Source organism: Typopeltis vanoorti, chromosome 7 (assembly GCF_054136105.1).
Source record: "Typopeltis vanoorti isolate ZY-2024b chromosome 7, IOZ_Tvanoo_1.0, whole genome shotgun sequence".
Classification (NCBI taxonomy): Eukaryota; Metazoa; Arthropoda; class Arachnida; order Uropygi; family Thelyphonidae; genus Typopeltis; species Typopeltis vanoorti.
Window position 1 is genome coordinate 91,249,019 of NC_143555.1, and position 16,984 is coordinate 91,266,002.

General features: G+C 33.9%; 1 protein-coding gene across 1 annotated transcript in view; it reads left to right on the forward strand.

Moving 5' to 3' along the window:
- LOC150104858 (uncharacterized) overlaps positions 1 to 16,984 on the forward strand; it is a 265,378-nt gene that overhangs the window by 122,305 nt on the left and 126,089 nt on the right. Inside the window, exons 6-7 of the mRNA XM_090395375.1 lie at positions 3,517 to 5,279; positions 15,133 to 15,326. Of these exons, the coding sequence (XP_090251501.1) occupies positions 3,517 to 5,279; positions 15,133 to 15,326 (1,957 nt within the window). The remainder of the gene's footprint in view (positions 1 to 3,516; positions 5,280 to 15,132; positions 15,327 to 16,984) is intronic.

The window sequence follows — 16,984 nt, forward strand, 5'->3', positions numbered from 1 at the left end:
CGATTCTGAACTGTTGAAAGGTTAACCATTTCATGTGGGCCTCTTCCTCTGGGAACGAGAACCTCATGGCTTGTGATATAGACATAATTCTGTTCCGAAATTTAGACACACTCTCTCCCTCCTCTTGTATGCAATTATACAGCTCCTTCAATACCTGGGAACTTTCTTTTTTCTTAGCAAATTCTGAGACCAATATGTGTTTGAATTGTTGATAATCCAAGGCTTCCCTTAGCAAAGGAGAGTGATCTATGAACGCTTTGGTCTTTCCCACCAGTTTGCTTCAGAGCAAGACTAGCAACTGAAAATCAGTCCATCCTCAGACTCTTCTAAGCTCTTCTATATACCTAAAAAAATTTAGGACGTCATCAGTCTCCTCTCCCGAAAATTGTGGGACCACCTGCTGTGGATTAATATAACAAAAAAATTCGCTGTTATCCATGCCTAAATTACAGGAGGGTTCAGTCATACTTGCATCCAATTTACACTAATTAACTGACTAAATTTCTCAACAAAACTTAACTAAACTTCTACCTCTCAGTTATCTGATCTGCTACCAAAACCAACTTGTTGTGAATAGCTTGTAATTAAGATTTAATTAGCTAAACTACATCCTGTCAACTGCGCCATTAATGTCGTGTCCCAATTTATGATTTTATTCTATCTAATAATTTCCACTTATCTATGTTCTACTATTATCTATGCTCGAAATATCACCAAAATTTTTACTAATATCTAAGTTATTTCTCCCCTTAGTACCCCTAATATTTGTATTATACTGTGCCTTTTGGGATATTTAGTTTGAGATATTATATAAAAACAAGGAGAAAGAACTAAAATATGTCTGAAAGTGAAACAATGTTGCAGTCGTGACACTTTATCTCGTTTCTTAACACATTAGTTTCCCGCGTGATTAGGTTCGTAATTTTTCAAGTGGTGCATTGGACAGCAATTTCAGACAACTGTTTTATCATTGGACAAAAGGTTTATTAAATTCCTTAACATGGTACAATTCAAATTTTAGTTATTACTCAATTCAATGCTATACTAAATATTTACAAACTGACATTAGCTTATCATAAATAATTAAGCTATGATCCTATAATGGGTATTACGATCATGCCGCCATACACATTCAACACATAACTTCATATGACATGGACATATAAGATTAATTCACACTATTTAACTATCCAAACTTAAGTAGCTTAACTAAACCATTTACTGCACTAACACAACTATGACATTTAAACTTTCTTATACAATATAATAGATATGCAAAATTCTCAGGACACTTAATTACTCATATAACATTAACACTAGCCAGCTTACTTTCAATATATTCTGTCAGATACTAAAGTCCTAGTATTGTTTTCTTGGTCACTTCAACAGTTCAGTATTAGAATAATGATAACTAATACAGACGAATCTTAGTTAACACAAGATATAATTTACAGTACCTTTCTTTCCTGAGTTTTCCATGGGCCTCTATCTTTTTTCTGATTGAAGTATCCTGGTATAACCTCTCCGATAATCTGCTTCTCCTATGTTCCCTTTTGAATTGAACTTTGCCTACGCGGTCTTTACCTTTCGTTATTCAGGACACACTTTGAATCGTCTAAATAAGGGCTGTGCAACTCGCGATGTGGATATCGATTTCTTTACAGCTTTCCCTTTTTTGTGGTTGCCACTGAAGTTGAAACCCAAAAAAATATGCTTTCTTTTCCTTGACTATATGGCATTCTTCGCTTCTTACATAGGAAATACGGAACCGGATATTCCGCTCACTTTTGTTTCCGTGTTGTGACGAAGGAGATATAACTCCAATCTCACCACTCAGGAAAACACCGTGAAACCCATACGAAAGAGCTTGCGATGAACTCTCCTGGAACAGAACCAAAAGCCTAAAAGTCTCGTGTGTGTGTGTATGTGGTGGGTTTCCAACCCTTTTATACTTGCTCTCCTAACGGCACCTTCCTTAACTTCTTTTCTCCGCCCCCTACTTGATTTTACTTCAATTAGGGTGGCGTTTTTCTGCCAAACATCCTTTGCTTGGCGGGCCAAATAATGTCTCAATCCGGGTATCGGCCCTGAGCGATGGTCTGTTCTTATTCTTTTGCTAGCCTCTAATTTAATCCCCTTTCCAAAATTTCTCTATGAACTTACCTAATATTTTAATCTCTAGCCTCTCACATACCATCTCTTATGACTAATCCTTTTCTGTCTTATTTAGTTAAATTTTCTCTCTTATATCATATCACAACATTAATATATTCTTTCTTTTTTGTTAGTTAGTTCAACAAACACCTTTATATTTTATATATTTTATTGGATGCAAGAATATTTCTTTTTCTTTTAAATAATTCATCTATTATCTTTTATGCAGGGTTTTTAATTTATTTATTCTTCATGTTACACCATGATAGCTGAGAAGACCTCCCACCCATCTTCAACAAGTTCCTAAATACCCAGCTAAAAAGATGTTCTGAGGTTGTTTTACACATGGCAGTCCAGGATCATTTGTGCCTGGATGGTATGATGAAAAGTGACCAATACATAAAAATATTGGAAAAAAGAGTGGTCCCACAGATCCAGAAAGACAAAGAACTCATCTTCCAACAGGATCCTGCTCCACGCTACGCTTAAAAAAAAAAAAGTGAAAGAGTTCCTGATAAATCATAAAATCCAAATTGCTTCAGTGGCCAGGTAATTCTCCTAACATTAATCCAATAGAAAATGTATGGGCTATAGTGAAAAAGAGACTTGGAAAATTAAATTGTGAAACAAAGGGATAACTTAATATAATCCATTATATAAGTATGATTCCGAAATGCAGAAATAACAAAAATGTGTTCTATGTTGGTAGAGTAACAGAGGAGCACATATAAATTATTAGTTAAAGTTGGAGTTTAACTTTTGTACTTATTTTTTTGTGAAATAAAAATTTTACTTTCGGATTAATTTGATTGCTACCGTATACAAACCACACAAGCTTAATGCATTAAGAATAATTCTTGCTGCCACTAGTTCTGCCACTAGTTATGTTAGGTGGAGGCCTAAGTAGTAGTGTATGTGGGGGGGAAATGAGTTCACAATATGATGAAGAGCAGTTGGATGAAATGCTCGATAACTATATTGGTAGAGATTCCTTTAGTAGGTTCTGCCCTGTTTCAACTCAAACACCAATGCTGAAAAGTCAAGCAAAGAGAAATAGATATGTGTGGTCATAGTTTTCCAACCTTAATGTTTGTTTTCCATCTCTAGAGTGGCTGATTACACTAGAGAGTGAAAATCTTCAGCTGAAGTTATTCTCAATCATCCATACCCTCATGGTACTATTCAAACATTGAGTTGGCAGCAAAACTAAGTTTTGGACAGATTGAATGACTTATTTTCTGATTATTACTTTTCTATATTAAAACTAAGTTTGGACAGATCGAATGACTTATTTTCTGATTATTATTTTTCTATATTGATTTTTTAAATTTGATTTCTAATAATTTTTGTTATTTTGCTTAGATTCATCAAATTGATCCACGGCTGAACAGGTTCACTCGAGATCCTCGTCTTCAGAAAGGCATCCCTACAGTTTCTTCAGTATCTATACCAAATGATAACATTAAAGTATATAAAGAACCTCAAAAGGAAGTCACGTTAACACCCACAGTTGTATCATTGTTTTCAAACATGCCTCCTGGCATTAGCAAACCTGTTGTAGCACCATTACAACCACCACCACCATTACCTAAATTGCCAAGTACTTTTGCAGGTGTATTTGATTCACCCGTTTTACCAATTTCACTTCCTCAAGATGTTTCAGCTAGGCATTTTATTCATTCTGAAAGTCCTATTAATAGGCAATTTCAGCAGCCAGACAATTTTTTCAGTAAACCGTTTCAACAATCAGAAAACTGTTCTAATAAGCAGTTTCAGCAAGTGGACAACTATCCTAATAAATCAATGCACCTATCAGAAGACTTATCTAGTAAATCCTTTCAGCACTCTGATAATTATCAGAGTAAATCATTGCAGCAGTTAGATACTTTTCAAAATAAGCCATTTCATCAACCAGAAAGCAATTTAAATAAACCATTTCACTCTACAGAAAACATGAATAAACTTTCCTTTCAACAGTCAGAAAACTGTGTTAATAAAGTACGTCAGCAGCAGCCAGAAAATTGTTTTAATAAAATATCTAACCTGTCAAAACAGCCACCCTCATTTAATAAATCATATCAATCTGAAAACTGTCTTAGTAAATCATATCAACAGGCAGAAAATGCACATAAATCACCACAAGAGACAGTGACTTTGAACACTGTATCTACCCCACAGTTGGAGAATCCTGTCAGTAAGCCATCTCAGCAAACTGAAAATTCCAGTAGTAAATCATCTCAGCAAATTGAAATTTCTTCAAGTAAATCATTACATAGAATAGAAAGCAGTCCTTCCAAAAATGTTGTGCAAAAACATGTTCAGAAAAAAAACCAAGATTCGAAATTGTCTCCTGACAATTTAACAAAAGGTACAAATTTAGAAACCAAGATATCTGAATCATTTCCAAATAGCAAGAAAAATCTTACTGAGAAAAAAGTTACAAAATCCTCTCCGAAAAGCAAACAAAGATTAAATCATGAAAAAGATGCAAAAGAGAAACCACTGTCTCAGACTAACATTAAGGGAAAGCAGTCTGAAATAGAAATTAATAGAAAACTTACTGATGAGAAACACAGCAAACAAAATGCACAACAAAAAACTACTAAGGGTGATAAAAATGTACTCGTTCCAAAGGAAAGCAATAATAAACTTCAGAATCAAGGAGCTAGAACTCAGAGTAAATCTAAACGTAATGATTCAAAAGAACAGGAAAAATGTCTCAAGTCCCGTGACAGATCTCGTTCTCCCTTAGTGAAAAAATCTGATAAAGTTCCCAAAAGAACAGAGAATAGTAGTGGAATATCTATGAGAAATATCCCTTCAAACAATAGAAGCAGATCTAAAAGTAAAATGAATAATGAAAATTCTCCTACAGTAGTGAAAGTTTCAAAGGGTTCCAAAGTTTTTGAAGATATTGATTTAAGAATGATATCAAAATCAAATGCAAGTGAACAAGTTTCACTAGAAGAAGATAAAGGAAAAGGATCAAAGCGGGAATTTGAAGATCTGCAACCAAATACTAGTTCTGCTAACAGCACAGCAGAAGATTTTAAAGAAAATGCAGATGAACCTCCATCTAAAAAATTGAAGGATGATGAAAAGCAAGAAAAGGAAGCTTCAGACAGGTAACTGCTCAATTTTTTTCCCCTTTAAATTCAGTTTTAAATAATAGTAAAAATGTTATTTTCTATGCGGTTTATCATATCTTAACAAACACTGCATTAATTTTATTGCCCGTACAAAATTTAAAGATGAAAGTTAGATGATTCATTTTATTTCAAAAGAAGATTTAGAAGATATTTGAATCTGCTAGAATGCATAAAGTTCCAGTTGATTATCAAGAAATTCTAGTTTTTGCCTTTTTTTTTTTTCTCTCTTTAGTAGTATATAAAAATACTTAAATATAAAGAGCTAATAAGCTTCATTTCGGCAATGAAAACATTACTTAAATTAAGGGGATATTAAATCCCACATAGTTTTAAAACCGAATAAGAAACTCAAAGATTGGAATCAGAGAGTTTCTTGCCGAATATAGTAAACTATAAAGTATCGGCGACACTAGCGTTAGCAAATGCAAGTAATCCTAGTACGTAGTACAATACCGGGCAACTCGTTGCAAAGGTGTGGGATTTAATATCCCCTTAATTTAAGTAATGTTTTCATTGCCGAAATGAAGCTTATTAGCTCTTTATATTTAAGTAACTTAATGGTTGCACCTGTTTGGATAACTCGTTCGCAGAGTATATAAGTTCTTTTCGCTATACACTTTGGTATTATTAGGTCTAGCTACTCACTGATGAAGCCTCAAAAAAGGCTGAAACCGGTCTGGGTAGTGACCTCCCTCCATAATGTAATAACAGCATACATTTCCTAGGAAATGTGTTTTTACATTATGGAAAATACCTAAGAATAGCGATCTGAACTTCTCCACCTTTGCAACGAGTTGCCCGGTATTGTACTACGTACTAGGATCACTTGCATTTGCTAACGCTAGTGTCGCCGATACTTTATAGTTTACTATATTCGGCAAGAAACTCTCTGATTCCGATCTTTGAGTTTCTTATTCGGTTTTAAAACTATGTGGGATTTAATATCCCCTTAATTTAAGTAATATAAAAATACTTTTAATTTCTTTACTGTATTCTGGGATACAGAGTTTGAACCTGTAGTGAGTGGTTGGCAAATTCATCTAAACATTCTTAGCATGTTTAGAAAAAAAGAAAATCAGGGAATTATAAGTAATACTGATAAACAGTGGGTATAAAAATATTTCTACCAAATGCATGCTGTAGAAAGACTGTCATGGGGAAAGAATTTATAGGGTCTTGACAACAAAAGATAAATCAGCATATTATCACTTAACTTGTTGGCTCCCATATATGTAACTGGTATGATATCAGATTGAATCCCACTAAGGTCTGAAAATATTTCAGTGTCATTTTTTATTGGAAAGTGGAGACAATTATCTTGTTGGATTTGGTAGAAATATAGCTGCTGTTTCAGATTTTTTCTGGATAGTCTCCATAAAGCACATCTTATTAGATGCAGAAAGACATCAGTCTTCTAATTACAGTTCTAATTACCAGATCTTAACTGTGCAGCACATTTAGAAGGCTTTCATCTCACACTTTCATGTGAGATGGAAAAAATGATACACTGTAGTAGATGATTAATCGAAAGAGTAACATATGCTTTTCATCAACTTTGTCGTCTAATGAAATTAATGAATTAAGTTTAGTTCATTTCCGTGATGATCACTGCCATTATGGAACACCGTGGAAATATAAAATAAATCTTTCAACATTGAAATTAGATACTTGATATTAGAGCTAATTTGACTGATGCCATAATTGTATTTTTGCATAATGTGACAAATGACTCGTTTGATCTTATGACATTACTTCACTGCCCAGCGATCCATTTCTTATATGCATTACTATTGTATCAGCACAAATTCACATGAGCATGGTTAGGAATTAATTGTTTATATATAGCCTTGCAGTTGTTTATTTTTAAAGCTTTGTTAAAATTATGGAAACCCACTAAAACATAGTTGCATAAACAAAAGTAATGCATTAAAAAGATTACAATCCTGATATTTTTTAAAATAAGGTTTACTTCTTTTGTTTGAAATTTTGTCTTTATTTCTTCATATTACTTACTACTTATCTTTCTTTGTGTCCCATGGCACATAAGGCTGAGATCTGCTTCCTCCAGTTGCCTGTCTTGTGCCACTAATTCTGCTTCCTTCCAGCTCTCTCTAGCCATTCTTCTTTCCTTTTCTGTCATTCTCTGCCAAGTTAGTTTAGGTATTTTCTTTCTCTGAAAGGAAAAAAAAAAAAAGCTATCACTTTTAAGTATTGTGCATTTCTAGCACCTCCAGCCTGATAGAGAGAGACTTTGGCCCCCCTCATGAAAAAAAAAGATTACCCTGCCTCTTGTGCAGTGCAACCTGGCTATAATCTTCTGCCTACTGAAGTTTCCTTTATATTATTTTAGATAATAGATATATTTACCTTACAAGCGGAAAACGGGAAAATATTCTTGTTTCACTTGTAGATGAAGGGTCCCCCCCCCCCCCCCCCCCCCAGTAAACACAGAACTTTAAGGTGCTGCTAGGTTATTTTATGATTAGTAAATATAAAAAGGAAGATTTGTGGAGTTCTTTTAATATGAATTTTATTCTGGAATGAATAGTGTTAATTTTTTGAAAAATAAAATTATATTAGCTCTGTAACCATGTAGTTAAGATGGTCATAATGCAGATCAGAATATTCATTGATTTTCATAGCTCTTATATGAGCAAATCTAGCATTTTACTCATCATATGAGAAGATTGTCAAATAGCAAAGATATCATCCACTCACCACAACCAGGTTTTAATGTCAAGGAGATATACAACCAAGCAAATTTTGTTCATAATCTTTTATGAAGTAATTTACAAGAATTAGAGATGATTTTCATATATCCCTACTACCTTTATGTATTTCATTTCAGTGTGATACTTAATTCAAATTTATTAGGAATAATGTGATTTTCCTTACTATGGATGATAGGAAAGTCAGCTAGGTTTCACTTAGTATGTAGAAGCTGCACAGTCATATGTACAAGGGCTGTTCAATAAGTCCAGGCAAAGTCTAAGAGATGGCACCACCAGTACGTATCGTATTGAGGTTATTTTTAGTTGCTGGCAACTGGTGGAGGATCACACACTAAGTTTCAGTCAGATAGATCTATTACTCTGTGTTTGGCGTTCATTTGAATAGATCAAGTACCGTGATTTGTGAAAAATGGATGAGAAAGAATTTCATGTAGTGATTAACCATTACTTTTTGAAAGGCAAAACAGCTCAGGAAACCAAAGCTAAGCTTGATAAACATTATGGTGAGTCTGCGCCTTCAATTAGAATGGTTTATAAGTGGTTTAGTAATTTCGAAGTGGCCATATGAGCACAAGTGTCACTGAACGTTCTGGATGCCCTGTTGAGGTCACTACTCCAGAAATTATTGAAAAAAATCATGATGTGGTGATGGTTGATAGAAGAGAAGGTGTGTGAAATTGCTAAGGCTGTAGGCATCTCAAATGACCGCTTATATAATATTTTACATGAACGTTTACATATGAGAAAATTATCTGCAAGATGGGTGCCATGTTTGCTCACACTGGATCGAAAGCGTCAATGTGTAAACTGTTGCAGGAACATCTTAAAGCTGTTTTAACAGAATCCATTGGAATTTTTGCATCATTTCGTAACAGTGGACAAAACATGGATTCATCACTACCAGCCTGAGACCAAGGAACAGTCAAAACAATGGGTTACAAGTGGGGAATCTGCACCAAAGAAAGCTAAAACCATTCCTTCAGCAGGAAAGGTTATGGCCACCATCTTCTGGGATGCTTGTGGCGTAATCTTCATATACTACTTTGAAAATGGCAAAACAATTACTGGATTGTATTATGCATCTTTGCTGGATCATTTAAATAATGAAATAAAGGAAATATGACCACACTTGGTGGAAAAGAAGATTCTTTTTCAGCACGACAATGCACTCGCTCACTCTTCTGCAATTGTGACCGCAAAATTGTTCGACTTACACTACAAAGTCCCCCCCGATTTGGCTCCCTCGGAGTACTATCTGTTCCAAACATGAAAAAATGGCTGGCAGGAAAGAGATTTTCACCAAATGATGAAGTGATTGCCAAAACAGCTGCCTATTTTGAAGAGTTGGAGAAATCATACTATATGGACGGGATCAAAAAACTCAAGCATCGTTGAACTAAGTGTATGTTTGTCCCCAAAAAAATTGTTTTCTTCATTTTTGCATGGACTTATCGAACAAAACCTCGTATGGACTTTGATCAGGATTTTCAGTAGTTTGTTATAATGATGGAATATATTGCTATAAAGCAAATGTTGCTTTATAGCAATATTTGCTATAAAGAGAATCAACCTAAAATAAAATAAAAACAACAAGAAGTCACATGCTATGCAATTTACTGTTACAGTCTAATAAATCTGTGATTAATTTAGATTAGCCCATACATAAGAGATAGAACCTATAGCACAATCTTACAGGATATGTCCTTTCTACTAGTCAGTTCTGTGGCAAAAACTGAGTGCGTGTGTGAGATATAATACCAGGTTTAAATAGAAACAGTTATCACCATCTATCCCAGTTATGGGAAGTATTCTTTTAAATAAAGAATTCCCCACCATAATCATTGTTAAGTTTTTAATCACTTTTAATACAAATCCCAAATCTTCCCATAGTGATGCACTTCCAACTCAAGAAAAACGCCAACCTCCAACTCAAGAAAAATTTCAATAAATTTCTTTCCCATCATCTGCACCCGATGCACTGCACCGAGTTGCTATAGGTTCTTTCTCTTATTGCATGAGTTGATCTAAATTTATCTCAGGTTTATTGGTAAATGGAACTGCATAGCATGCAACTTAGGATTTAATACATCATGTGGTTATGCAACTTTTCATTGTTTATTATAGGCTGACACTCTCTCGCTGGTACAAGAAATTTACTATATCAAGCAGTTCACTGTAACAAACCACTTAAATAGATCCTACCAGTTTGCTATAGTCATAGTTAACTGTATTCCGCTGATCTTTGGCTATGTATTTCACCATTTGAAAATAATAATTATTATTATTATTACGAGACACCTCCAGGGAGTCAAAAGACTCATCGAGGGAGGGAACCTACTCTTATAGCTCACTGTCTCCACAAACTACAATGAACCTCAACTACCATCATCATCATCATATACACAATGCTATTTACTTCCCACCATCACTACTAGCATTTTCACAGACAATCACAAACATCCATGCCCAAGGCGGGATTCGAACCCACAGCCTTTTGACTTGAGAGCAGATGTGCTAACCACTCGACCAACCAGGCCGGCTATTAATGACTTCAAAATGCAAGTCAAAATATTTGTAATATGCGATCACCTATTGCAATTAACTCTCACTATATGGCAAACATTTAGGGACCACAGGAATGGCTTATTGTAGTGGACAATTTACTACAGTGAGTTTCCTTTAGTGAGTGAATTATTTATAATGCTGTTCTTATAGTGAGAATAGATTCAGTAGTGTGCTACTTCTTGTTTACACACTACTGCTGGTAACAAGAATAGCTGGTATTTGGAAGTGACTACAGTATTAGCATGAAGTTGGATCTGGTATGCTATCTATCAGCTATGAAGTGGACCCATAGGTTAATGAGTATTCATTGTCTGATATAACATTTCTACTCATTTCAGTTGGAATTTTGAAGGTGGCATAAACAATGCTGCTGCTTCTCCACCACCATTGCTCCACTTTCTTAAAATATAAGAACATCAGCAACTGCTTGTCAAGCATCTGTACACAGTTCAGCTTATTATTATTTGAACCTCTTATTCCATTTCTCTAGTCTTTGGAACAGCCTTCCCCCAAACCATTTTTCCCTGCGGCTTTAGGTCTCTAGGTCAAGAAATACACCAGCTTTCTTCTTTCTTCCTAGCCATATTCACACTTGACACACACACTATTATGTGTAGGCCATGTGACCTGCTGTGTGTGTGTGTGTGGGGGGGGGGGGGGTAGTTGATAAAAATTAAAAAAAAAAACAACTAAATATTAGCATTTTCTGTAGGTTTTCACCCATGTTTTGTAATATGATTGCCTTAAAAAAAGAAAGATGATTGAAATATTCCTCTTTGGAAAATCCATAATGCATCGTTTTTGTGTTAAGACACAAACCTCATGCTGAAATAAAAATGCATAATATAATGAGATGAATAAATTTGTCCCCCTCTCCCTCCAACAGCAGTTATTGTTATAGGTTTTGCAGCCTCTTTGTGTTTGATAATTATTATTTTGCTTTAAACAAAATTAAAAGTGAAAGGATATTAGCTCTGAACCCTTTCATTTGGGGATGTGTGCATCCTTGGAAACTCAGCCACAATACCACACTGATAGAAGATAATGGTATATAAAGAACATTTGGATACCATGTCTTTTAAAGGTTCCTCTACCTGACAGCACTGTTCCAACTATTAACTTTCATCAGAAAATGGTATTAATTATAAAACGTGAATGAAACAGTAAGGAAACCACTTAGGTCTAAATTAAATTTAATATACTAAGTGGTTTCCATACTATTTCATTCACTTTGTATGCACAATTGCCATTTTTTTGAGAAATTCCATCATCACTTAACTTTCTCAGGAATATGGAATATACATAGACTTGAAATGTGGCTATATTTATCAGTTCCACATTTTTTTTTCCTTAAAAACCAACAACTTTGAGGAAAATATTGTTTCACTTTCATTCGCTTATACTAAGGGATTAGTTGTTTTCAACTCACTTATGTAACTTTTGTCTTTATTAGTATACGTGAATGGACATTTTAAAGAAGATGCAGTTGTTGTTTTTTTTTTAATTTCTTAGTAAACTAATAATATACTTATGTAATTTTTTTTTGTCATTATCATTATTTATTTTAGATGTATGTATGGTTTTTCTTATTTGTTGCTAATCTGCTTTCCAGTCAGGCTGTGCCATATGTAAAACTTATTTTCTCAGACTCTTCCACCAGACAAATTTATTTTTATTTATGACTGCACCAGTCTGGAAGAAATAATAGAGTTTAAGAATAATAAGAATAGGAACAAAGGTAAGGTCTCAGCTAAAGTCCTAACCATACAGTAAGTCGTGGCTATTCTAAATCAACACATGCACACAGATGCAAAATTTATTTGAGATTGTCCATTGGCAAATGATCAGATCAATTGTTGTTCAAACAAAAACGTTTTATTCTAACTAAACAGTTGAGATTACAACATAGTGGGAGTAACTGACTCTCTCAACATATCTAACTCCAGCAAAATTATTATGTTATCGAATTATATACATTTTATGTTCACTCAACATTCACACTTTACTTAGCATTATAAAATGCATACTTTACAATAAGTATAGAATAACTGTTCCCTCTTAAATAACCACCTTCAGGATTTTTCCTTACACCAGTATAATGTATACACTTTTCTCTACCCTGATATTATACAAAACTTTACCACCGACTTTTTCTAACACTTCCATATAATTCTTACTTATCTGTGTTCCAAAGAAAACAACAATATCACTTGTTTACTCACAGTTCTTTCTGTAAATGCACTTTTCATATACAAAACCTCTGTTGGGAAATCTTTAATCTTTGCCATTACATAGGACACGTTCTTGTCTTGGACATTTCGGTACTCTATTACATTTGCTTCACTGGTGGCTTATTCATTGACGTGACATCAAATCTTTCGCGGGAATCGTGGTCAGCTACACGTTGTCGGACGCTCCTTGGAATTCTTTCCAGAACATTTTTAGAGGAATCGCCGATGACGTAGTTCTGACGATGGGTGCCAAGCCTCCAGTTGCGTGCTTAGTCATCGCCTCTTCTCTTCTCTTCTGTTCAGCCAATAAGGGAACCAAAACACCAGCAGTTGTGGTGGCAGTAGTTGTCCTCTTAACCCCTCCTAGTCTCTTTCTCTCCCCTTTCAGCCCTTTAAATATGCTCCTTGCTCTTTGTTCCCAACTTTGGAATGTCCGTGATTACCCTCTGGCACGGTGATGTCACTAGTCTTCTCACCAAAAGTCTTTGCTTCAGGCACTCAATTTGTTCATAAGTTGTCGCAAACTTTTCTGATACACTATTCTTTTTGCTGACTTACAATGTTAATATCACTTAATCCATTTTCTCTAATTTTAGGTACAATACTCAAACAGGAGTATGGCCTAAAGATTTCACAGAGTATTCTTATACCAATTGAAAAGAAAAGCAATCCTGCTAAGTGCAGTGACTACAGAACTATAAGCATACTCTCACATGCCTCCAAAGTACTGCTAAGAATATTAAATCAAAGATTGTATAATAGAGTGGAGTATTTTCTGGGGGATGATCAATTTGGATTTAGAAAAGACAGAGGAACCATAGATGCAATTGGAGTAATGAGGACCATATGCAAAAAGAATATAGAAGTAAATAAAGAAGTTCATATTTGTTTCATCGACCTTGAAAAAGCATTTGACATGGTGAAATGGGAAAATCTGATGGAAATATTACGCAAAATAGGTTTAGATTGGAGAGACCGAAGGTTAATAGCTGAATTATATATGAACCAGATGGCCATAATAAAGACAAAAGTAGAAAAAACTAAAAATATGTGATTGGCAGAGGTGTAAGACAGGAATGCTGCCTGTCACCGACACTCTTCAATATATTTGCAGAAGAAATGATAAAAGAAGCATTTTATGAAGAGGAAAGAGGAATCACTATTGGAGGAAGAACAATACAAAATATTAGATTTGCAGATGATCAAGCAATATTAGCTAATACCGAAGATGAACTACAGCACCTAATGCAAAAATTTGAAAATATATGCAAGAAATATGGTATGAAAATTAATGCAAAGAAAACAAAAGTGATGAGAGTCTCCAGGAAACCAGGAAGTATCAAGGTGATGATGAATGGAGAAAGTGTAGAGCAAGTGAGACGATATAAATACCTTGGTAGTATAATACAAGAAAATGGAATATGTGACATGGAAATAAAAGAAAGAATTAACAAAGAAAAATATGCCTTTTATAGCAAGAAAAATTTGTTTATTAATAAAATGAATAAAAGTCTAAAGAAAAGGCTTATTAAGTGCTATATTTGGAGTATGACCTTATATGGGTCAAAAACATGGACAATTAGGAAGAAAGAAGCTAAAATGTTGGAGGCATTTGAAATGTGGTTATGGAGAAGAATGGAGAAAATAAAGTGGACTGAAAAAAATCACCAATGAAGAGGTATTACAAAGAGTTGAAGAAGAAAGGAATTTACTAAAGACCATAAGAAGAAGAAAGCCTAACTGGATAGGACATGTATTAAGAGGAGACAGCCTACTGAAAAGAATGATAGAAGGGAAAATTGAAGGAAAGCGACCAAGAGGAAGAAGACGACTTATGATGCTTGATGATATAATGGGAACAAGACGATATCAGGAAATGAAGGAGGAAGCAAGAGACGGGGGAAATTGGGGAAGAGAATCTGCTGAGTTATACCATTGGACCTGTCAAGAGACAGAACACTAATGATGATGATGATGATTCAAACAGGAAATATTTAACACATTTTTCAAGACAGTTAATTTATATTCAGACAAAAGGAATCTTACATCATTTTTTCTACATTATTTAGATTTGAAACCCCTGTAAAATCGAGCTTGACAAGTTAATTATATTAACTTATCGCGCAAGATTTTACACTTACGTTACAAAAATGATTCCTGTTTTCAGAATGTGAGATAATAATTATATGCTTATATCTTGAAGACTTTGGGTAAAGAGTAATTGTTTTTTTAGATTTAGGATGGTCATTCCAACTCTGCATGCTAGTAGTCTGTGCTAAATTAGATTTAATTGTTTTGCAGTTTGTTTGGAGAAGAAGATAGAGACTACCGTCAGTTAATAAACCAGGGTCCCAGGAAAACTTCTCATACAGGCTGGGCACAATACAAAGCTGCCCATCCAGATGAATTTAAAAGTCCTCTGAGACCAGTTTATGACAATACTGATTTACATGAACAAGTACCCCAAGATCAAGATTTTAGGCACAATGCAAGAGGTATGCTTTAAGATATATTTCTTCTTTCTAATTTATTAATTTTTAAGATTTTTGTCTTCAATCATAACTTGAATTGTAAAATAAAGTAGGAGTTATGAAAAATATCATCTATAAAAGCTCATCCATAATTTTAAAATACCCAAAATAGATTTTAACTTTGTTATTGTCTTGCTAATCTTGTAAGATTGAGAAATTCTAATCGCAAACTTTTTTGCCCAAAATAACTTAAAAGTCTTCCTTTATAAGTTAAAATGATATATGCTAAAATTCAGTGTTTTCCATATCAAGTTGTTGAGCTGGGATTGTTATATTCTTAACCACAAATTATGATATATATCAAAAATACAGTCACCATCCATAACTCTTGGTCCCTTTTTCTGATATATATCTATATATCAGAAAAAGTATATAATATTAATAAAATTAAATAATAATAAAAATAAAATTAATAATATTAATAACAATAAAAGTATATAATACTCTACTTATCATAACTTTCATAAAGTATCCAGTATTTCTAAATAACTTCTTGACAAAGTATCTTGTAATTAAAATGCTACCAAAATCTCAAGTCACTTTATATTCATCATATCCATACTGTAATAGAATCTACACTCTTAAGTATTCTCGAAACAGGTATTAAGGTTTAGGTGCTGGTTTGAGCTCATAATGAAGTTTAATTATATCCATTGCCACAATTATGGTCAGTCAGGTCTGACTGACTGACTATATCTTGGATACCTTGCACAAAATCCAATGGGGGGAAAAATACTATGCTTCACTGCAGCAAGTATAAAGTTAAAACACTTTATTTTTTAATAATTATCAGCAGATTAAAAAAAATCACAATTAATCTAAATAAGAGGAACCTCAGACTTCTAATATAACTTCTTTGACTTGTTTTGTGTGTGATTACAAAATGTTTTATTGTAACCCTAAAGATCTCTGTTACAGAGATGAAATATCAGAATGATTATACCTGTATTTAGCTCTTTCCCTATGCTATATTCATTCAATGATACCTAATTATGAGAAGTATTTTCCTTCTGTACTACCAGGAATGAATCACCTACGTTTGTTTTAATCCCCCCCCCCCTTTCATAAAAATCTTCTTGCCATATATTGACTAAAAAGAAGAAAAAATTGATGTGGTTTGAGCATGAATCACATTTGTTGTTCCCACATGGCATTATGTGGTTGTGGTGTAAGGCTAGTTATGTTTCTTGTCAATGAATGATTCTTCTGCTGACAAGCATTTGTTATTAAGTTATATACAGAGATATTATAAATTTTCTAAATTATTTGGGTTTAATTTAGAAAACGTGCCTATTCATGCATAAGTGCTGGTATTTCAGGGAATGATAATGGACATGGATAATTAACTTGTTCATGCTGAGCATGGAAAGATCATTTGCCCATGAGATGGGACATGAAACATTGTATCAATGTTTGTATTGAACATGTGATATGCACTAACTATTGAAACCAAACCTGCATAGATTGGAAAGCCATCTATTGTTTACAAAATATGAAGTAATCAGTAAATAAGATAAATTTTAGAGCACTCCTTTTCTTGGAAACACACAGATTCATTTTTATGCACTTCAAAATAAACAACATTTTTAGCCACTCCTAGACTTGCAGAAAAGAACTGGAAT